The sequence below is a fragment of the Garra rufa genome, chromosome 6 (assembly GCF_049309525.1).
Source record: "Garra rufa chromosome 6, GarRuf1.0, whole genome shotgun sequence".
Lineage (NCBI taxonomy): Eukaryota > Metazoa > Chordata > Actinopteri > Cypriniformes > Cyprinidae > Garra > Garra rufa.
The window spans coordinates 3,290,858-3,315,132 of NC_133366.1; the positions used below are offsets into that span (position 1 = coordinate 3,290,858).

The 24,275-nt window shown below is 37.0% G+C and overlaps 3 protein-coding genes across 3 annotated transcripts in view; all 3 read left to right on the forward strand.

The window, feature by feature from the left end:
- Positions 1 to 24,275, forward strand: part of LOC141336086 (uncharacterized) — a 123,521-nt gene that overhangs the window by 15,330 nt on the left and 83,916 nt on the right. The window lies entirely within an intron of this gene.
- LOC141336302 (stonustoxin subunit beta-like) lies at positions 9,182 to 23,959 on the forward strand. Its single transcript, XM_073841867.1, is given in 4 exon segments — positions 9,182 to 9,351; positions 9,419 to 9,523; positions 19,196 to 19,242; positions 23,231 to 23,959. Coding segments are annotated over 4 exon segments (864 nt in total). The 3' UTR covers positions 23,773 to 23,959.
- Positions 10,585 to 12,482, forward strand: LOC141336119 (protein NLRC3-like). The gene has a single exon (XM_073841640.1). The coding sequence runs from the start codon at positions 10,668 to 10,670 to the stop codon at positions 12,480 to 12,482; it is 1,815 nt and encodes a 604-aa protein (XP_073697741.1). The 5' UTR covers positions 10,585 to 10,667.

Below are 24,275 nucleotides of genomic sequence, written 5' to 3' on the forward strand. Positions count from 1 at the left end.
TCTGATGCTGCGCCAAAACTAACAATGCATGAAAGCCAATGTTCTTACTAATCTTTCACATGTCCAAGACTGTTAAAAAGGTAAAAAAAAAAAAAAATCCAGGCCACAATTACCTTTTATATTGAAAATTAGTAATTTTGTGGGGTTTTTTTTCCCAAATCAGTGACATCATTTAGGAATTTGGCAATTAAAGAGTTAAAATCCTGAATTTTTTTTAAACATTTAGTATTTTTGAGCAGGACTGAGGTTGATTAATAGATTTATGCAAAAAAAAATTGAAAAAATATTTATCTGATACATTTTTACAGCAGTTTAAAGTAGTGTCTGTTTTCAGCCACGAAACATAACGAAAGGGTAGTAAATTTGCCCACAGTGTACTGTTGAGTTTTTGAAAAATTTCAAAGCATTTTCCCAAAATATGTATCAAAATAAGATTAGTCACCAAAAATCATTCCATTTGCTTTAACAGAGAAAAAGTTGTGGCCAAATTAAGACTCAACAGCACCCCTCAGTGGACGAAAACGTCCCTAACAACACATAAGGGTTAAGAGCCATAAGACGTAAACCCGCGCACGCAGTGAGAAGTGAGAAGATCTGTGTGTGCGCTCATCCGAAGCGCGCAAACCCGCGCCTCAGAACGCGTGCAAATATTACTCCCGCAGAAATGTTATTTCGTCCGGCTCCCGCCCGCGACATTTATGCTTTGCCCCACTCCCGCCCGCAAAAACCTGCATAAAAGTAACCTATACCCCCGCGGGAAAACAGGTCTCTACTTCATCTCTTGGCTGCATGAAACAAACCCTCGATCTCGCTAATGTAAAGGTACGATCAGAGTAATTGTACTAACGAACTCGCGCGTAATGTATGACACTCTTGTATATCGGAGTCTAGGCACGCATAAGTCCGCTATTGATTCACAAACTATTCATGCTTTCGGGGCTCTGATCCATAGTAGGCCTACTTTTGCGTGAAATTTTAAAGTATTTTCGTAGTTGTCAAAATGATTGTCCTGTGAGTGTTTTATAATGAATGCTTAAATGCTTAAAAAAATATTCTGAAGTTGTAAAGAATCTCTGAATTAAAGAATTCAGGAGATTTAAATCTGTATATATGTTAAAAAGTTAGAACTGAGCAGAGGGTTTTCTTTTAAATTCAAAAGTATAGTTTTAATTTAGAGTTTGTTTGTTTGAGGTTTTTTATAACATGCATTAGAAGAATAAAAAGGCAAAACAAATGTTTTGGTTAATAAAAAAAGTTTAAAAATAAACACCTTTAGAGGAAATGTCAGGCATAGGGGGGCCTTTGAATAATTGACCCGAGAAGGAGGTGGGCCCCGGCATAGTTTCTGTACCTAAAAACTAATTCAAGTTTTCATTCAAGTTTATTTGTATAGCGCTTTTTACAATACAGATTGTTGCAGAGCAGCTGCACAAAAGTTTTAGGCTACTACAATATATTTAGTAGCTTATTAGTGGTGAATACTGTATGTTGAGTCGATGTACATATGATATAAATATTAAATCAGTAACTGTGTAATCAAACAGATGATGAACACTAATTGCAATGGTTATGTGCTGTAATCGACTTGTAGGAAAATTATGTGGTGCTGAATGCTGTTTCAAGGCTGGCATCATCTGTGGTCCTCTGAGGGGTTGGCATCATCTCTTCATCTGAATCTTGTGTAAATCCTAGTTACCACGGGATGGAAATCCCGTGGCAAAGACAGAGAAACAGAGAAATAATTAGCGTAGCTGCTGTTCCAACTTCTGACCAAACAAAAATGATGGTTTAGCCCAAGCTGAAGAATATTAATGTGCATTTGATCAGATGTAACTGAAATTACAACGTTATGAGATACATAATGTGAATGCTTGGCTAAAGAGATGAGTCTTAAATCTAGATTTAAACATAGAAAGTGTGTCTGAACCCCGAACGTTATCAGGAAGGCTATTCCAGAGTTTGGGAGCCAAATGAGAAAAGGCTCTCCCTCCTTTAGTGGACTTTGCTATCCTAGGTACTACCAAAAGTCCAGAGTTTTGCGACCTTAGGGAGCGTGAGGAATTGTAGCGTAGTAGGAGACTAGTTAGGGAGCGTGAGGGATTGTAGCGTAGTAGGAGACTAGTTAGGGAGCGTGAGGGATTGTAGCGTAGTAGGAGACTAGTTAGGTATGCAGGAGCTAAACCATTAAGGGCCTTATAGGTAAGAAGTAATATTTTGTAAGTGATACGGAACCTAATAGGTAGCCAGTGTAGAGACTGTAAAATTGGGGTAATATGATCATATTTTCTTGATCTGGTAAGGACTCTAGGAGCTGCATTTTGGACACCTGTAGCTTATTTATTGAAGAAGCAGGACAACCACCTAGTAGTGCATTACAATAGTCCAGTCTAGACGTCATGAATGCATGAACTAACTTTTCTGCATCAGAAACAGGTAACATGTTCCGTAGCTTAGCAATGTTTCTAAGATGGAAGAATGCTGTTTTTGTAACATAGGAAATATGATTTTCAAAAGACAGGTTGCTGTCTAATATAACACCCAGATTTTTGACTGTAGAGGAAATAACAGTACATCCGTCTAGTTGCAAGTTGTAGTTTAAGAGATTCTGTGTACTGTTTTTTGGTCCAATAAGTAATATCTCAGTCTTATCTGAATTTAACAGTAGAAAATTATTGGTCATCCAGTCTTTCACATTTTTAACACACTCTGTTAACTTTGCTAAGTTAGAAGTTTCATCTGGTCTTGTTGAAATATATAGTTGAGTATCATCAGCATAACAATGGAAACTAATCCCATATTTCCTAATAATATTACAGAGGGGTAACATGTAAATTGAAAATAGTAGAGGACCTAGGACAGATCCTTGTGGCACTCCATACTTTACTGGTGTTAACTGCGATGACTCCCCGTTTAAATAAACAAAGTGGTAGCGATCGGACAGGTATGATCTGAACCATCCTAAAGCCTGCCCTTGAATACCTGTATAGTTTTGTAATCGATCTAAGAGTATTTCATGATCTATAGTGTCGAACGCAGCACTAAGATCAAGTAAAACTAGCAATGAGACGCAGCCTTGATCTGCCGCAAGTAGCAAGTCGTTTGTGATTTTTACAAGTGCAGTTTCTGTGCTATGATGGGGCCTGAAACCTGACTGAAATTCTTCAAAGAGATTATTATTTTGCAAGAAGGAGCACAATTGAGCAGACACAACTTTTTCTAGAATTTTGGACATAAATGGAAGATTAGAAATGGGTCTGTAATTTGCCAGTTCACTAGGGTCTAGCTGTGGTTTCTTAATAAGAGGTTTAATAACCGCTAGTTTGAATGGTTTTGGGACATGACCTAAAGATAACGATGAGTTAACAATATTAAGAAGCGGTACTTCTGCTACAGGTAACAACTCTTTTAGTAATTTAGTGGGTACAGGATCTAATAGGCATGTTGTTGGTTTAGATGTGGTGATAAGTTTATTTAATTCTTTCTGTTCTATAGTTTTAAAGCACTGGAGTTTTTCTTTGGGTGTAATGACTAATGTTGAAGTATCAGTTGCTGTAGTATCTATATTAGTTATTGTATTTCTAATGTTGTCTATTTTATCAGTAAAGAAATTCATAAAGACGTTACTGTTAAACTGTGCAGGAATATTCAGGTCAGGAGGTGTTCGGTTATTTGTTAATCTAGCCACTGTGCTAAATAAAAACCTTGGATTGTTTTGGTTTTTTTCTATGAGTTGGTGGATATACTCGGCTCTAGCAGCTTTTAAAGCCCGTCTATAGCTGGACATACTGTTTTTCCATGCAATTTTAAAAACTTCTAAGTTAGTTTTTCTCCATTTACGCTCAAGATTACGAGTTTCTTTTTTGAGAGAATGGGTATTACTGTTGTACCATGGCGCAGTACGTTTTTCTCTAACCTTTTTTAGCTTGATTGGGGCAACAGTTTCTAATGTATTAGAGAAGATAGTGCCTATGTTACTAGTCATTTTGTCTAGTTCATGTTTATTTATGGGTGCACAGAGCAGTTGAGATAAATTAGGCAGGTTATTTGTGAATCTATCTTTGGTAGCAGGAACAATAGTTCTGCCCAGACGATAGCGCGGAGCTATATAGTTAACATCAGTGATACGCAGCATGCACGATACGAGGAAATGATCGGTAACATCATCGCTTTGAGGTACGATATCTATATCAGTAAGATCAAGTCCGTGCGATATAATTAGATCTAGTGTATGATTAAGACGTTATTGGGCCCAGTGATGTTTTGTTTGACTCCAAAAGAGTTTAACAGGTCAGTAAACGCAAGTCCTAACGCATCATTTGTATTATCAACATGAATGTTAAAATCTCCAACAATTAATGCTTTATCAAAATTAACCAATAGGTCCGAAAGGAAATCTGCAAATTCTTTTAGGAAATCTGTATACGGCCCTGGAGGTCTATACACAGTAGCCAGAGCAAGAGATAGGAGAGATTTATTTTGCATATCTGACAGAGTAACATTGAGTAGAAGTACTTCAAATGAATTAAACATGTACCCTGTTTTCTGGGTAACATTGAAAATATCACTATAAATTGTTGCTACACCACCGCCACGACCGATCTGACGAGGCTCATGCTTATAACAGTAGTTTGGTGGAGTAGACTCATTCAGACCAATGTAATCGTTTGGTTTTAGCCAAGTTTCAGTCAAGCAGAGTACATAAAAACTGTTATCTGTGATTATTTCATTTACAGTAAGTGCTTTGGGTGCGAGTGATCTAATGTTTAGGAGCCCAAGCTTTAAAAATTGATTTTGTTCATTTATTGTGCATTTTTTTGGTCTAATCACGATTAGATTTGTTCTAGATCCTGCATTAAATTTTAGTTTTGACCTCACTATTCGAGGAACAGACACAGTCTTTATAGGTTGGACAGCACCAATACTATCGTTTAAATGTGCAGAACAAAAGCCATCATCGCAACTATTTGAAGAATTGCTTACTAGTCAAATGGAGCGCAGTGTCCTGGAGATGTTGTCCGACAGCAGTTCTGCTCCGACTCTGCTGGGGTGCAGGCCATCAGCGCGGTAAAGCCTAGGGCGCTCCCAGAAAAGATTCCAATTATTAACAAAGAGCAGTTTTTGTTCTTTACACCATGACAACAACCATTCATTTAGAGCAAAAAGTCTACTGAACCTTTCGTGTCCACGTCGATATGTGGGAAGCGGTCCTGACACGATGATTCTCGTCGTGGGCGCTGTGCTGCGTACCGTCTCGATCAGGCTCCTGAAATCCCTCTTCAGAACCTCCGTCTGCCGCAGCCTGATGTCGTTAGACCTACTTAAAAAACAAACAAACGAAAAATCAGTTTATTTTATTGCATCTTTACTCTATTGTATTTATTTGTGCTGTTGCTTCTAGTTAGATAGATTATTCGTATTTCTTTACTTTTAATTTTTTTAAACCATTGCACCCCTAATTTTCACCACGTAAAAATTTGTCTAATGGAAATTCTGATTGGCTGGTAACTTCAGAAAGTTACCAGCCACTTTGGCTGGTGATCAAAAAAGTTAATTTCGAACCCTGATTATAATGATATCGAACACCATGAATTCTGCTTTTAGTTCAGATTAATTGCATGGATTTATTACAGTCAAAACATACAAAGAAAGATGTAAACATTCAAATATGATTATGCTAGCACTGGGTCCTGTTTCAGAATGCGCTTCACTGTTTGAGCCGGTCGTTCAGCGTCCATTGCCCTGAGCTGAATATGGGTTTCAAACTGAATAAACACACATGCGTATTCAGGAAAGCAGAATTGAGTTTCCTTGGACATATTGTGGATGTAGAGCCCGAAAAAGTACGTGCAGTAAGTGATTTGCAGGAGCCAAACAACCTAAATGAGTTGAGGAGGGCGTTACATTTATCCCTGAGCTGGCAAAGACACTGAGAGCAACCCATTCTTTCACAAATGTTTGTAAAAACAGTCTGCATGCCTTGGTGCTTGATTTTATACACCTGTGGCCATGGAAGTGATTGGAACACCTGATTCCGATTATTTGGATGGGTGAGTGCATACTTTTGGCAATGTAGTGTATGTTAAAACACATTGAGCTGTTTCCTTGTAAATAACTTCTATGCGGGAGAAAACTTGATATTATTTACTTTATCTGTGGAATAAGGGCTTACATTTCTTTATAGATTTTTATTAAATTGATCCCCTAATAAGTATCTAAAGAGAAGGTCTGATAGTCCAATAGTACCCAGTATAGGGCTCCATATTTTGTAAAAGGATCTCAATGATCCCTTAATAAAAGTATTGCACTCATCACTTCTGTTGGGAAATATTTTAGTCTTTTTAGTCATTCAAAGTACAAAGACCTTTATTTGCCCAAATATTGAAGACACTGTCTAAAAGGGATGGTGGAAATAAATGATTATTTAAAATTGGCATGTAAGTTGAGGCTTTGTGCAGGCCTAATTGTTTCCTGAATTGAAGACAAATCTTAATAGTGTTAATACTGGATTACTAGAGGAAACTGAGAACAAATATTAGAAAGTAAGGAATGAGAAGAAGATACCTCTATGTGTAACCAGAGCGGACTAGTGGCACAACACCTAAGGCTGACCCAATAAAGTCATTTAATAATATTACAGGCCCAGAAGGAATATCAGAAGTTTGGAAGTGCTAAACCCCTTCAGATTTGGGAAGCTGAACTGATTTTCTAATACGATCTGGCTTGTTACTCCAAAGGAACCTATTTAAATGCCGGTCTAAATGAGTAAAAAAGGATTTATTAAGACAGACAGGGACATGCTGAAAAAGATACAAAAACTTTGGCAAAATAATCATTTTAATAAGATTCACACAACCTATTGAAGTTAAGGAGCGGGTGCTCCATCGAGCAAAATCTGATTTACATTGGTCCAAAATTGGTATAAAAATCCTAAAAAACAAGTCTTTAAATGAATTGGTTATAAATATGGCCAGATATTTAAACCCATCCAAGGCTAATTTAAGGGGGAATGAAGAGATTTAGTCCCCCGTTGGAGCAAAAACGGGTCGAGAACAAACACCATTGGGATGTTCTGAGGAGGATGGGAAAGCATAAAGAATTTTCCTAATGCAAAGAACAGGTAGTTCTTGGAGGCTTTCTCTGCATTCAATGAAACTATAACTTCAGGGGTGATGGATGAAGGAGAGAAAAGAATGTCTTTATGGATTAAAATGTGGGTCATATTAGTAGAATTAAACATCTGAACACATAAAATCAACCCACAATTATTAGTTATACTACATTCACAATAAAAGGGAATCGGTTCATCAACAAGACCACAAAATGACCAAACTTCGTCAACATCAAAATATTTCCAGATAGATTCATTAAACCTGTCACTGCCATATCTTTTAAAGAGGAAATTCACTTCCAGAACAAAACATTTACAGATAATGTACTCACCCCCTTGTCATCCAATGTTCATGTCATATTTCTTCAGTCTCATAATCATCATAATTAAAAAAACATTTCAGGAATTATCTCAATATAATGGATTTCAATGCAAAATGCAGTTTAAATGCAGCTTTAATTGGCTTTAAATGATCCCAGCCAATGAGGAAGGTCCTAGCTAGCTAGCGAAACAATTGGTCGTTTTTGAAAAAAAAAATGGACAATTTATATACCTTTAAAGCTCAAACACTCATCTAAGTCTGTGTGAACTGTGTTGTAGTGGTGATGCATGTTATCGCTCGACTCTTCACGATGATAAAATATGAGCGGACTGGAATGAAGCAGCGATCAGAGAGATCCTCACTATCAGCGCTGAAGTGCAGATCATTTGCCAGTTTAGTTTCAGTTTAGTGCAATGTACACATCACATTAAATGTCTCATCCAACTGTCACATGTCTTCACAGGATCTTTAGGGGTTGTGTGTAAAGCACGCACATATTCGGAAAAATCACTGTGTGAATGAACCAAGCCAAACAATTCTGGAAACAGATCTCGGGACACATTATCTGTGTGTTTTCTGGAACTGCTGTGTGAAAGAGGCTAATGTTGATGTGCCGCTGGTCTCTTATATTAACGTTGTTCAGAAGCCTGTGTGAGGATGTAGTTTCCTGACATTAATAGACTGAACAGTGTTTTCTCGATTTGTTTCTGAGTTGTTGTTCAGCGATGACATTGATGTGATGTTGTCTGTGGGTTTGACAAAAGAACGGTGGGACAGTGTTTGGTGCTCAGGAAGGTCACTGAGTAGATCGGACATTACATTTTTAAAGAAGGCGCTGTGTGTATTTTACTGTGGATTGACTGTTTTGAAACTTATATGGTAGTTACATAACCCCTAGACCTCAGTTATCATGAGAAAAGCCAGGACATTTCAGTTTTTACAATATGAGACCTTTAAATTATGACAGCAAGTTAACTTTTAGAAAAACATAAAATAAAGACTTCATCTCAAAGGAGTTCAGATCTTCTTCACTACAGTCAGTAAACCATCACTTTATAGATTCATCAGAAAAGGATCCTCCACAAACTGCTAGTGACCGCATGAAGCTGTGCAAATTACACTCTTTCCAATTTTACTCACCCTCATGTCTTTTCTGTTCTTTTCTCCATCAGAGTTTCAGCAGTAAAGCAATAGGCATCATGTTTGTCTGACCATCACACACTGATGACCCAAATCAGATAAACATAGAGACACAGAGGTAACTATTCATCATTATTTGACTCTGAACAACTCTTCTGTGCATGTTTAGTGAACATAAAGGATGTATTGTTAGTTATTATTTTTATTTTGTTTACAGGTTTGACATTGGTGCGGACATAACAGCAGAACCCTCTTTTGCTATTTATTTATAGCTATGGTTTTATGTTAGTATGTTCAGCAGACAGTTACACAATGTGACCCAACAGCATTACAGCAGCATCAGGACCGCTGTCTTCATCACACTGTACATCACTACATCTTAATATTGAAAATGAACTGGACAAATGGTTATTCTGACAGAAAACTATAGTAACAAACACTCATCTGATTTCATCAGCATTGTTTATTTCAGCTAAGTTTGCTTTATTTTGCATTCAGATCATTACTCAGATAATTAGATTTATACCTTTTTCTGATGTGGCTTAATCACAACTGGTTACATATGCATTATATACTGTATTATATTCTACACTCTTGGTCTCTAGTTAATCATGGATAATAAAGGGAGCAGTGAGAGAACAGCATCTCAAAGACACAACAGAGAGTCTCTGAAGAGTGACAGATCAACTCCTCATCCTCCTAAACTCAGTGATGAAGCAGTGACCTCTGACCCCAGGTGAGACACTACCTACTATTAGACAACAGAGAGACTCATAATGAAGTTAACAGCAGGAAGAACTAAAGGAAGACATATTTGTGTTTTCTCATATATATTCCAGCAGGGGGAGACAGAGATCTTCATCTCCTGAACCCAGCTGTGTGTCTCTGAAGAGTGATCGATCAATGCCTTATCCTCCTGATTTCAGTAATGAACCAGTGACCTCTGACCCCAGGTGAGTAAATGTGATGGTGTTTTGACAGATCTAGTAAAACTAGGAGGAAACTAATGGATTAATATGAGAGTTAAAACTAAGAGAAATGTTTTGATTTCCAAGACACTGAAAACAGAATCATGAGATGAAAGTTAGTGCTGCGCTTCACTCTGAAACACAATACATCAGACTATAAACCTTTCTGCAATTAGATTTTAGTTTGTTATCCAGTGCTTTATCAAATCAATAACACACACAACACTGCAGCTGGAACTAGACTTTACAAACTACTGAATGACAATGATCTCATTATGTGCTTTATTTAATGTTACAATCGTTGGAATATCATTTTGTAAGACCTTTATAGCTGAAAGCAGTAATAGGTAGTGTTCATCACATCTTGAAAATACATTTAAGACAAAACAAGAAATGTTCAAGCAAGTGTATTCTGTGACATTCTGTTTCTAATAATGTTAAAGTTTTTTATTTCTGAATTAGATTGAATTCATTTCACCCGCTCACACTTCTGTCTGACTGATATTTGATGATTTTATCACATTACGCTGCTGTGTCACGTCTGTTTAGGACACAGTGTTAGAGACCTTTTATGTGATTATGAGAAGTGTAGAATATATTGTTAATTGTGAAACTGTCAAGACAAATTAGTGATGATGATTGAAATACTAGATATGAGGAAATGACTAACAGAACCTGTGATGTCAGTTTGAGGAGGAAGTTGTTTAATCTCAGTGAGTTTGTTGTCACTGCTTGCTATAGGAGAATTAAAAGACTTTCATTTTCTGTGTATTTTCTTATCTGTGAAGCTGCTTTGGAACAGTGTGCATTACAAAAAGTGTTATGCAAATAAACTTAAAATGAAGTTAATATGCAAGACAATAATTTGACAAAAAATATAAGAATGACATCTGTATTGATTTACAATGTCATTTTAACTTTGTGCATTTCAGTACTTTTTCATGATTATAATGTATTGTCTTTTTGTTGTTGTTGTGTCAGCAGAATAAATGAAGTCTCCAACTTACAGTTTAGACCCTCTGCCATCCGTCTGACCTGTACATTCACTCCTGTTACACCGATCCTGGATAGAAATGATCAACCAGTGAATGATGAACTACAGAGAGTCAAAGACAGACACAAAACCAGCATGAAGAACAAGTATGAGAGATTATTTGAGGGACTGAAACTCCAGGAGAATGAAACCCTCCTGAACAGCATCTACACACAGCTCTACATCATAGAGGGAGAGAGAGAAGGAGTGAATGAAGAACATGAGGTTTTACAGATGGAGAAAACAGCCAGAACACAACACTCACAAGACACTCTGATCTACTGCAATGACATCTTTACAGCCTCATCTGAACCAGGATACAAGAAGAAGAAGAAAATCAAGACTGTTCTTACTAAAGGCATCGCTGGAATCGGAAAAACCGTCTCTGTGCAGAAGTTCATTCTGGACTGGGTCGAGGGAAAAGACAATCAGGATGTAGATTTCATGTTTGTGCTTCCATTTCGAGAGCTGAACTTGATCCGAGATCATCAGTACAGTCTTCACAGACTTCTGCTGGACTTTCATCCTGAACTTCAAGATCTGGACTCAAAGATTTATGAGGAGTGTAAAGTTGTGTTCATCTTTGATGGTCTGGATGAAAGCAGACTGAGACTGAGGTTTTCAAGCAAAAAGAAAGTTTGTGATGTGACTGAGACTTCATCAGTGGGTGTGTTGATGTCAAACCTCATGAAAGGAGAACTGCTTCCCTCTGCTCTCATCTGGATCACCTCCAGACCAGCAGCAGCCAATCAGATCCCCTCCAAATACATCAACCGTCTGACAGAAATTCAGGGATTCAATGAGCCTCAGAAGGAGGAATATTTCAGGAAGAGAATCAGTGACCAGCATCAAGCCAGCAGAATCATCTCACACATCAGAAGAGCAAGAAGCCTCCACATCATGTGCCACATCCCCGTCTTCTGCTGGATCTCATCCACTGTGCTTCAGAAGATCCTGGAAGAAGATCTGAGTGCAGAAATCCCTCAAACTCTGACTGAAATGTACATCCACTTCCTGCTGATTCAGATCAACATGAGGAACCAGAAGTATGAAGAGAGAGATCCAGAGAAACTCCTGCAGTCCAACAGAGAAGTGATTGTGAAACTTGCTGAAGTGGCTTTCAAACAGCTGATGATGGGCAATGTGATGTTCTATGAGGAGGACCTGATTGAGAGCGGCATAGACGTCACTGACGCCTCAGTGTATTCTGGGATTTGCACTGAGATCTTTAAGGAGGAATCTGTGATTCATCAGAGGAAAGTCTACAGCTTCATTCATCTGAGCTTTCAGGAGTTTCTGGCTGCTTTCTGTGAGCTTTACTGCTATTTAACAAAGAACACAGAGCCACTGGATGAATTCAGATCTTACAGATTTAATAATGACTCTCTGTATTATCTACTATCATCAGCAGTAGATAAAGCACTCAGGAGTGAGAATGGCCATCTGGATCTGTTTCTGCGGTTTCTGCTGGGCGTCTCACTGGAGTCCAATCAGAGACTCTTACAGGATCTACTGACACACACAGAGAACAGCTCAGAGAACATCAGGAGAACCACACAGTACATTAAAAAGAAGATCAAAGATGATGATGATGATGATGATGATGATGATGATGATGATGATGATAATTTTAGGAATCATTATGATCTCTCCACTGGTCAATCCATCAATCTGTTCCTCTGTCTGCTGGAAGTGAAAGATCAGACTCTGTCCAGAGAGATTCAGGAGTTTGTGAAATCAGACAAACACTCAGAGAAGGAACTCTCTCCTGCTCACTGCTCAACAATCTCCTACATGATTCAGATGTCAGAGGAGCCGCTGGATGAGCTGGACCCCATGAAATACAACACATCAGATGAGGGCAGAAGAAGACTGATACCAGCTGTGATCAACTGCAGAAAAGCTCTGTGAGTGTTTAATTATTAACTAAAGTATCATATTAAATAATGAATCTGACCCCTTTAAAATAAATGTTCCTAAATGAGAGATTTTCTCCTAAATAACAGGCCAGAATCTTAAATGAGTCACAACACTCTTAATACAGTAGATAGTTGATCAAAATGTGTGTTAGTGCTGCAGTAAATACACTCAGTCTGATGTGAAACTCATTCATTAAATCAGCAGCAGATGAAGCAAAGAGACAGACACTATTCATCAGTAAAGCTGGAATTCAGACATTTTCACTTGTGAATGAAGATAAAATAGTGACATACATTACTGGTAATATCTATAGCAATAATAAAACATTTAATCTTCACTAATTATTCATAATAATGTTTAATGTTCCAGCTGTTTGACTATTACAGCACCTATTATGAGAGATATAGGTTTAGTTTTCTAACACATAATTACTTTGTCACCATCAGGATCAAATTAATGTCACAACAGGTTTAGAAACATTTCAGCAGGTCACACATGTTCTTATTCATTATCTGTCCATCTTTGACACATCTCTTCTGGTTTACAGAACAGTCCTCATGACAAGACAACAAATATATGTCCATGAGATAAGAAAATGCTGATCAGTTTATTCATGAAATCGTTCCTTTGAATGAGTTAAAACATGAAAGCGCTGTATTTATGTATTAAGAAACAAGTAAATGGTCACAATTTGTCAGAAGTACAATCATAATATTTATGTCACAATTGTAAGTTCAGTGAAACTCTTCTGGGTTAGAGCCTTATATTTTAGCCAGAGCCAGACGGACCCCAGCGGACTTATTTACGGCCCTAGGGCTGAGCTGGACAATTCTCAGGTCATAGCTCAGATGTGGGTCTGGATCGGGCTTGTTTTAGGCTTCTCCTTATGTTTATATTTTACACATTCATCAATAATGGTGCTGGAAAAAATTGGAAACAACATGATATCAGGCTACTGCGACTATCAACAGCGGCTCGAATGGAGTTTCGTATTTTAAATTATTTCCACTGAAAAAAATCTTAAAGAGTGATCATCTGAAGCCTCCATGTCCTGCACTTCAGCTTCCACTCTCCACACAAACGACTGGATATGGGTCTAGCAGCACACATTTATATCGGTTAAGCATTTAACATTGTGATATGCTTGAACTGTTTTAGATCTAGAATTTTTATTTTAGGCAAGTCGTGATGATTTAAGAAGACTAAACTGATCAAACATATGCTATGATCAACTCACTGTCTGCCGCTTGATCGTTACTTAAAAAAATGAAAACTTACATTTAACAAACAAAACAGATAAACAGATATCCAGATATGTACTCACCCTCTTGTCATCCAAGATGTTTGTGTCTTTCTTTCTTCTGTCGTAAGGACATTATGTGCCCAAACTAAAGTGCCCGAAGTGCAAAGGTGCTGCATATCAATGCACTGCTCATGAGGATATCAGCCGACAGCTTTAATACAACAGTTACACAAGAAGTTATTATTAAGTGTCTTACATTGTCTGACTGTAACACTATTGTCTGATTTTGCTCTAATTTGTCGTCACAAATAGTTTGAAACGAGTCACAAATGAGCCACTGCACATCTCCATTCAAACACAGCGGTGTTTAGTTTATAAACGAACGTGTTTTTCAACGAATCAATGATTCAAAGACAGTCACTTGTTTTATTCCTGACTAAATCAGCCGTTCAAACAAATCAAATGTATGAATGATTCAGTAATTAAATCAGTTTTAAATATCTTTTCAGTGATTTAAATCATTTAATATTTCTATATTCAAAATGTTATGTTTAAAACATTAATCTCAACATGAATTTATGAATTTGATTGCTCTCTTGCCGCCTCTGAGCCTCATTAAACATGAAAATACACCTACAAGACACTTTTGTTCTTCTGTGCCACTTCTGTAGTACAAATGAATTTTGTTAATGATTTTATTTGATTAGTAACTTATTCTTCTTCTACTTGTTCTTTTCTGTTGTTTTGTCATTGTACTATTAAAAACCTCTTTACATGTCTTTATTATTATTATTTATCTCTTCCAGACTTTCTGGCTGTAATCTCTCAGATCAGGATTGTGAGAGTTTGTCTTCAGCTCTTCAATCCTCAAACTGTGTCCTGAGAGAGCTGGATCTGAGTAACAATCACCTGCAGGACTCTGGAGTGAAGATTATTTCTGATGGACTGAAGAGTCCAAACTGTCAGCTGCAGATACTGAGGTACTGAAGAACATACAAGAGATAATGTGGGATCTGTCTATATAAAGATATATGGTGTCATCAGTATAAAGTGAATGGAAAGGTTTGTGACACAGACATGGAGATTTAGTATTTGAGTCTGATTTCTACCTGTCCAGGTAATTTGGTTGTGTTCTGGTGGTGGTTTATGTAGCTCACAGTGGAAAGTCAATGAGAGTGGTGACTGCTGTGGCAGATTGTGTTCATATGCAGCATCCAGACGCTCCAGTACTTGTTGATATGAACCAGTTTAAACTGGATATAACAATGCTGGGTTTTAAGCGATATGTAAAGGGCCAATCAAAGAAGAGTAACTTGCTGGTAATTGTTTAGTAAATGTGGAGGAAGCATATGTGTCCAGGATAAGGTTACCGGTTGCAAACTCGGATCATAATGTGGTACATCTTGTAGAAATGTAGAAATCTAAGCTGAAGAGCAGTAAACCAGAGAAAAAAGCATTAACAGACTACATAGGTTTCTGTGTGCAGTCAGTGATACCAACTAAAGAGATTACAATCTGTCCGAATAATGAGATGTACATTACTAAAGATGTTAGGCATGTGATGAATCTAGAGAAAAATGCTTTTAACAAGAAGGATAGAACAGAATTAAATTGTCTAGAGAAGGAGATCAGATTGTCAACAACACAGAAACCTATAGTAGTAGATAATGAGATGGTCAGAGTGTTAATATTCTTAATCCATTCATACCTGAGTGGTCAGATCATTTAGTTGATGTTTGAACAAGTGGGGAGTACTTTTGGAAGGCTATAGAAAAGCTAGACTCATTTTTTTAAACATTCTGCAGATGAGGATGAAATTGAATCTGAGGTGGCACAGTCAGATCAGAGGGGTACCGATATTTCAATCGAAATCGCATTCGGTTTAGTTTTTCGTGTTTAAAATCATATTCTGGGGGTGAAGGGGTCTGTCACTGCAGGGGGCTTCAGGGTGTCATAGGAAAAGTTATGTCTGACCCTTCTCACATTTTGTATGAGGCATATCACTTTTTGTCTTCAAGCAGAGGCTTAGAGTTGCAGATTATGTAAATGCTTTGTTTATTAGTCTGTAATATTTATAAATGAGAATTAGGGGTCTTGTAGGCCTCTGGGCTCCGGAAAGTAGAAAGGACTATACTAATGCACTGTAGCCATGTATTTGTATTGCTGTTATTGTTTTATTAAGTTGAGTCTATTGTACTGTTTGGTTATTCATTGGTGTGGAAGTGTATTGATGTGAAACAGTACACACTGTGAGATGCAAGAACATTTTTGGAAGAAATTCCACCAATAAAGTGTAATTAAGTTTAATTGAATGTACAGTTAGTCGGTCATAATGTTGATGTGTGTCTGTAGATGATCTGAATGTTGATGTGTGTGTTCTGCTCTCTTTCAGGTTTGCTGGCTGTAATCTCTCTGCTCAGTGTTGTGAGAGTTTGTCATCAGCTCTTCAATCCTCAAACTGTGTCCTGAGAGAGCTGGATCTGAGTAACACTGACCTGCAGGACTCTGGAGTAAAGATTATTTCTGATGGACTGAAGAGTCCAAACTGTCAGCTGCAGATACTGAGGTATTAAGGACATATGTGAGATAATGTGGGATCTGTCTATATAAAGATATATGGTGTCATCAGTATAAAGTGAATGGAAAGGTTTGTGACACAGACATGGAGATTTAGTATTTGAGTCTGATTTCTACCTGTCCAGGTAATTTGGTTGTGTTCTGGTGGTGGTTTATGTAGCTCACAGTGTAAAGTCAATGAGAGTGGAGACTGCTGTGGCAGATTGTGTTCATATGCAGCATCCAGACGCTCCAGTACTTGTTGATATCAACTATTTTAAACTGGATATAACAATGCTGGGTTTTAAGTGATATGTAAAGGGCCAATCAAAGAAGAGTAACTTGCTGCTAATTGTTTTGTAAATGTGGAGGGAGAATATGTGTCCAGGATAAGGTTACTGGTTGCAAACCCGGATCATAATGTGGTACATCTTGTAGAAATTAGGGATGTCACAATACTCAATATAATATCGAACCGTTCGGTACGACATCCACGGTTCAATACGCGCTTGTGAATTGCGGTTTTTCGGTTTTGCATCTAAATATCTTCCTTCCTTTTATTTCTCTTGGAATTTGCTGAATGTTTGCCCATGATTTCATGTGCTGAAATGAGAAAACGCTTCCTCTCTTATATTTGAAAAAAATAACGCAACACGCAGAGCATCTTCCATTCTAATGACATGCAATGATAAGCCTTTCTAAACCTGTTGTCCAACAAAAGTTATAAAATAAAGTTACAAAAACATTATAACTTGTTTTTAATTCACAACATCAGTCGAGTGTTTGAAATAACTTCCTTATGTTGTGATCTGATGTGGATTCTCATCACAGAATGAGGCAGACGATAAATTCTATACTCATATTCAATGTATGTCGATTAGCAATGGCTTATGAAAATACCCGAGATGGCTTGAAGAACACAGATAAACCATATATTATTGCAGACGAGTGTTTATTGTCCTTAGATTTCATCATTCAAAACGTTTACCGTTATATCTTGTTTTTAATAAGTTACAGCAATAGCGATGCTTTTATCCATATTAGAGAAGCTGGAACGGAACGTTGTTAGCGCTACTAATTTGATGCATATGTGTTTTCTTTTTTTGCACAAGGGCGCCCTCTGGCATCCAGTATGAATGAAACCCATTCTATTTTGCGTAAAAATCAAAAAAATTATACCTCTCTCAAAAGAAAAATTAAGCAGACACATACTCAACCACACTTTATCTAGTGTGCAGAGGTTTACAGGAGTATTTTGTTAATTTGTTCCAAAAAAACCCACACTGAAGTGGCAAGATATCAGAACCGAACCGAACCGAAAACCGTGGTTAAAAACCGAAGTACATATTGAACCGTGGACTAACTGTATTGTTGCATCCCTAGTAGAAATGTAGAAATCTAAGCTGAAGAGCAGTAAACCAGAGAAAAAAGCATTAACAGACTACATAGGTTTCTGTGTGCAGTCAGTGATACCAACTAAGGAGATTACAATCTGTCCGAATAATGAGATGTACATTACTAAAGATGTTAGGCATGTGATGGATGTAGAGAAAAGTGCTTTTAAGAAGAAGGATACAACAGAATTAAATCGTCTAGAAAAGGAGATCAGATTGTCAACAACACAGAAACCTATAGTAGTAGATAATGAGATGGTCAGAGTGTTAATATTCTTAATCCATTCATACCTGAGTGGTCAGATCATTTAGTTGATGTTTGAACAAGGTTTTTTTTTTTTTTTTTTTGGAAGGCTATAGAAAGACTAGACTAATTTTTTAAACATTCTGCAGATGAGGATGAAATTGAATCTGAGGTGGCACAGTCAGATCAGAGGGATTAGTTTTTCGTGTTTAAAATCATATTCTGGGGCTGAAGGGGTCTGTCACTGCAGGGGGCTTCAGGGTGTCATAGGAAAAGTTATGTCTGACCCTTCTCACATTTTGTATGAGGCATATCACTTTTTGTCTTCAAGCAGAGGCTTAGAGTTGCAGATTATGTAATTGCTTTGTTTATTAGTCTGTAATATTTATAAATGAGAATTAGGGGTCTTGTAGGCCTCTGGGCTCCGGAAAGTAGAAAGGACTATACTAATGCACTGTAGCCATGTATTTGTATTGCTGTTATTGTTTTATTAAGTTGAGTCTATTGTACTGTTTGGTTATTCATTGGTGTGGAAGTGTATTGATGTGAAACAGTACACACTGTGAGATGCAAGAACATTTTTGGAAGAAATTCCACCAATAAAGTGTAATTAAGTTTAATTGAATGTACAGTCAGTCATAATGTTGATGTGTGTCTGTAGATGATCTGAATGTTGATGTGTGTGTTCTGCTCTCTTTCAGGTTTGCTGGCTGTAATCTCTCTGCTCAGTGTTGTGAGAGTTTGTCTTTAGCTCTTCAATCCTCAAACTGTGTCCTGAGAGAGCTGGATCTGAGTAACACTGACCTGCAGGATTCAGGAGTGAAGATTATTTCTGATGGACTGAAGAGTCCAAACTGTCAGCTGCAGATACTGAGGTATTAAGAACATATAAAGGATAAAGTACAGTCAGACAGTCATAATGTTGATGTGTGTCTGTAGGTTGTCTGACTTTGTGTGTGTCTGTAGATGATCTGTCTGTGTGTGTCTGTATATGATCTGACTTTGTGTGTGTCTGTAGGTTGTCTGGCTGTATGGTGACAGAGGAAGGCTGTGGTTATTTGTCTTCAGCTCTGAGTTCAAACCCCTCACACCTGAGAGAGCTGGATCTGAGCTACAATCACCCAGGAGAATCAGGAGTACAGCTGCTCAAACACAAACTGGAGGACTATAAACTGCAGATACTCAAGTATGTCATACACTAATACTATCATACTGAACGTGTGTGAATGATGCAGATCTACATTAATGTGTGTTTGTGTGTTTATAGTGTGGATCATGGAGGAGAGATCAGGATGACAGCAGGACTACGAAAGTGTAGGTCTATAAACACACTCACTCACTCACTCACTCACTCACTCACTCACTCACTCACTCACTCACTCACTCACTCACTCACTCACTCACTCACTCACTCACTCACTCACTCTCTCACTCACTCACTCACTCACTCACTCTCTCACTCGATTCAAACAGCTTTATTGGCATGACAAAAGCACATTTTGCTTTGCCAAAGCATACATAAGAATAGAGAACATATACAACAGATGGTAATTTGGAGCAATCAAGTGAATTGAAATAACATTTGAAGAAGTAAAATTGAAGGACGGACATTAGAACAAAGAAAATGAATAGTAAAAACTGTGTAACTCTTTGTTCTGTCTCTGTCTTTCCATGCACAAGAACATGGTCTATTACAGCAGCTCTAATTTAATCTGAAAAGACTGTTTTTGGTTTTGCTCTTACTCCTCTTCCATCATCTGGTATTTGCACTCTTCTGAACTCTCAAAACAACGGATGCAGCCGTGCCATCTGGCTTTGATTTTGTATATTTAAATATTTAGAAACAAGTGTGAAGAATTCTGAATTATTGTGTGTAAATGACGACAGCCGTGTTGCGGTTGTGCTTCACTTTCTTGTGTTGATGAGGACACAAGAGGAAGATGAAAGTAGATGAAGAGTCCTCAAGACAAGATGAATGTGGAGTTGCTGGTGTCTTTGGTGTCTGAACACAAAGAGCTTTTTGACAAACGCCAGAGCGACTACAAAAATCTGGATAAAAGGGAGTTTGTTATGGAGAGGAATTCAACGTTCTGTTTCGCAGTTAACAAAAAAGTGTGTGAATGGTTTTGACAAGCACATAAATACTGGCTCTCTGTAATTACGGATAATTGTGTGCTAATTGAGCTCAAACTTTGCAGACTCAAGTGAACAATATTGAATGCTAGTGTTTCTAAATGACCACATGGTCTTTGAGGAGAAATGTAGGGATTTGTGTGTAGAGTTTTACAGTAACAGTTCACCAAATCTGACTAAAGCAGGAGAATAGTGTTTATAGTTTAGGGAAATGGCGTTATGGTTTTGTAATTTTAGTTCAAAAGCCTGGTTATAGTGTTTTTGCAACTGAGAAAAACTGTAAATATTCAAATATATCCCAATATTACTGCTCTTGCTGTATTTTAGATCACATAGATGCAGGCTTGGTGAACAGAAGACAATAAAAAAACATTTAAAAACATTTAAAAATCTCACTGTTTTGACTGGTAGTGTATATCAAGCATGTGTACAGTAGTTGGACTGAAACCAAACATAATTTTGAAAAAGGTGATTATTCCAAAGTATATTTCAAGGTCTATTCTAAAGCCATGTTTAGTTGGTGTTTAGTAAAGCCATGAGTGTTTGCACAAGAGAGGAGTTAGTGTGAGGCACTGATCTATTAGTGTGGCATCTTCATCGAGGAGCGTCTCGCTGCAGCCTGCGGTGGACATCCAACCCCGCCCACATCCAAGTGTGACACCAGACGCCGCGCCCATGTTCAAACACGTCACACATCCAACATATTAAATAGTATTAACACATTAAAATAGTGATAATATGATTAGCAATGTTCACATTTGTGGACATATCTTTAGAGAATTAGATGAAAATGAAAATATGCTGTGTTAATTTTACAATAACAAAACTTAATTGTCCATCTAAATCTGATCTTGTCTAAGCTATGTCAAAATCGATTGTAATAAACGTGAATTTATCTCATTACACAAATAGGGTAGGGTTTAAATGTTTTATTACCAATTACCATTTTCCTAACTTTAATCAACCAAAGCAAGCGTTTTACCGGCTGTTCGAATGTAATTAGTTCCATATGAAAGGTGACTTAGGTTTAATTTGTTTTATTTAATACAAACTGTTTTGTTTACATCCCTGATACAACATACTTCCGCCATTCTTGCACATGCGTGCAACATTGGGATTCTTTTTATTTTTTTTATTTTATTAAAGAATAATTGGACATTACAAAAATATTGAAATAGAAATCCAGATACACAAAATACAAGCTTAATCTGTATACAGTAATACAATATGTAATAAGAGGGGGGAAAAACAAAAAAAAAATGAAAAAATAAATAAATAAACTAATACCATATAGAGAAAAAAATAAATAAATAAACGTATAAATAAAAAGTAAATTAATAAACAAAAACTAAATTAAAACCTAGAAACAACTAAACAATAGTTCAAATTTTCTTCCTTTTCCCTTATATACAAAAATTATATTGTTGGAGCATAACCAGAAAAAAAGTTATCCACGAAATGTAACAACAAATGTATTCATTTGTTTTAAAGACTTTTTCAAAACTTCTATTTCTGATAAAAATAAATTACATTTTGGTATGCATTTAGCAAATTTCTGTTTATGAATATAATATTTGCCTTGCAAAATGTAAAAGTTAACAACGTACTCAATCATTTTACTTTTATGAGAATAAGTACAGATAACATCTTTTAAAGAAAGCATATAATTAACATTTCTTTGCAGAAAAAGAAAGGTGCTAACATCAGACCAAAAACTAAGAGACAATTCACAATTATAAAACAAATGACACAAGTCTTCCTCATGTGTGTTACAGAAACTGCAGGTATTATCAATATCCATGAATTTAGAAAGAGCTACTTTACATGGATAAATTTCGTGAAGTATTTTGAAATGCACCGCTTTAAGGCTACCGATGGGGAGGGGAGTCACACGATGACGCATTGACGTGGGCGTGGTGGCTGACGTCACATTTGGATGTGGGCGGGGTTGGATGTCCACCGCAGGCTGCAGCGAGCCCTACTTGTCTTCATCGCTTGTGTTTGAAAAAGGAAATCAAGATACTTCCTGTTAGATTTGGGTGTTACACAGAGAATTGTGTGTTGTGTTTTACAAAAAGTGCTTTATGAAATTTAAAACCGAGTCAAAGACTGAGAATTAGCGTATGGTTTTGTAGATTTGGTGTGTGCTTCTGGTGTTTGAGTGTCAGCTTTCACAAATTGTGTGACAAGTAAAGATTGTGTGTGTAAGCAGTTGATAAAAACTGTAAGCTACATCCATATTAATCTAGATACATTAGAAAATGCATGTTTTTCTCAATATTTTGCCCTTTTATCCAGACTAAGACTTATGGTTTTTCCAGCATTGTTGTTTTATATTATGACACAAATTGCACTTGCAAGTCCATCCATCTTCCACTTTAAAATTCTGTAAAAAAAAAAAAAATTAAGTAAATTCCATTTGAAAAAAAGCTAGAAATGTTCTTTTTTTGGGATGAGTTTTGTTTGGCAGCCGTTGTTACCAGTCATGTGATCTTCTTTTTGACAGTGTGAGAAATGCATATATATTTATATATTTATTTATATATTTAAACATGTATTTTTAAAAGTATTTATAAATGTAAAATATATTGTGGAAAAAAAATACTCTTTTTTTTGTCTTGATGGAAAATAGCAGTAAATAAATATTGTAAAAAATGTGCGTATAATATATATATATATACACACACACACACAGTAAAAGTGAAAGTGGTGACATTGTATAAACAAAAAATGGCCAAGAAATATATTTCCTAAAATATATCTATATATTTATTCTCATATTTCTGGGAGAGCTCATGTTGAACAAACTCTGGTGTATTGAGCAGATTCTGAATAAATGACTCTGATTGGCCGTTGTGTTCACACTCTCAACAAACTCGTCTGTGATTGGCTCCAATGATCAACGCTGCAGAAACACACTGTAAATAGAAAGTGTTGATGTTGTTCACAGTCACACAAACACACACAGGATCATCTGAAAACCAAAGCGAGCCGCTGCTGCAGAAACCTGCTATCGTTATGCTTTAACATTTAAACCAGCTTTCTCTATATTAGTGAACACATCTGTGAATAGTGAGGACATTCTGGACAAATCTAGTCAAAGCTGTAAACACACACAGACATCTTCACTGTTGAGCTGTTCTTGATGTTTCTCTCTTCTTGTGTTCAGATGCCTGTGATCTCACTCTGGATCCAAACACAGCAAACTATCAACTCGTTCTGTCTGATGACAACAGGAAGATCACATTTGTGAAAGATCGTCAGCCGTATCCTGATCATCCAGACAGATTTGATAATGCTCCTCAGGTTTTGTGTGTTGAGAGTCTGACTGGACGCTGTTACTGGGAGACTGAACGGAGCGGAGATGATGCTGGTATATCAGTGTCATATAAAGGAATCAGCAGGAAAGGAGGGAGTGAAGACTGTGTGTTTGGATTAAATGACAAATCCTGGAGTCTGTGGTGCTCTGATCACAGATTCACTGTCTTTCACAATAATAACAGCACTAATATACCTGACATCCGTTCATCCTGTAATAGAGTAGGAGTGTATGTGGACGTGTCGATCGGCTCTCTGTCCTTCTACAGTGTCTCTGACACACACACACTCACACACTTACACACATTATACACCACATTCACTGAACCTCTCTGTGCTGGATTTATAGTTTATCCTGGTTCCTCAGTGTCTCTGTGTGATATTAAACGATAGAGAGACTGTCTGTAAATCCTCTTTCTGATGTTCACAGTCATCTAATCTCACATCATTACATTTGTATTCATTTATTTGTAATTAGTTTTTTATTGTCATCCAAAAGTTATAATCTAGATCAGACACATACTGTTCTGAATCTTTAATAGAGGAATATGTTTGCTTTAATATTTATATTGTAAACTGATCATCAGAATGAATAAAAGTACATTTGTGACTCATTTAATGATGAACTTGTGAATCTCTGATATGAACTGATGACAGTGTGAATAATCATGAATGTGATTGAGATCAGAATGAAACAGAGGCTGAATTGACTCAGAATGAATCTGTCTCCTGATCGTCTGCTTTTATTTTTGTGTCTGCGGTGATTTAACACTCAGTTCTCTAAATGAATTGTGTCCAAACACTCACAGTATCGCTGCTGAACACAGTTGATCTGGCTGTAATTCCAGTCTTTCAGGAGCTTCAATCTGCTGCTTGATCACTAGAAAATCTTCATC

Excerpts from the sequence above, each read along its gene's own strand:
- LOC141336119 (XM_073841640.1), top strand. The coding sequence starts at position 10,668 with ATGAAGAACAAGTATGAGAGATTATTTGAGGGACTGAAACTCCAGGAG.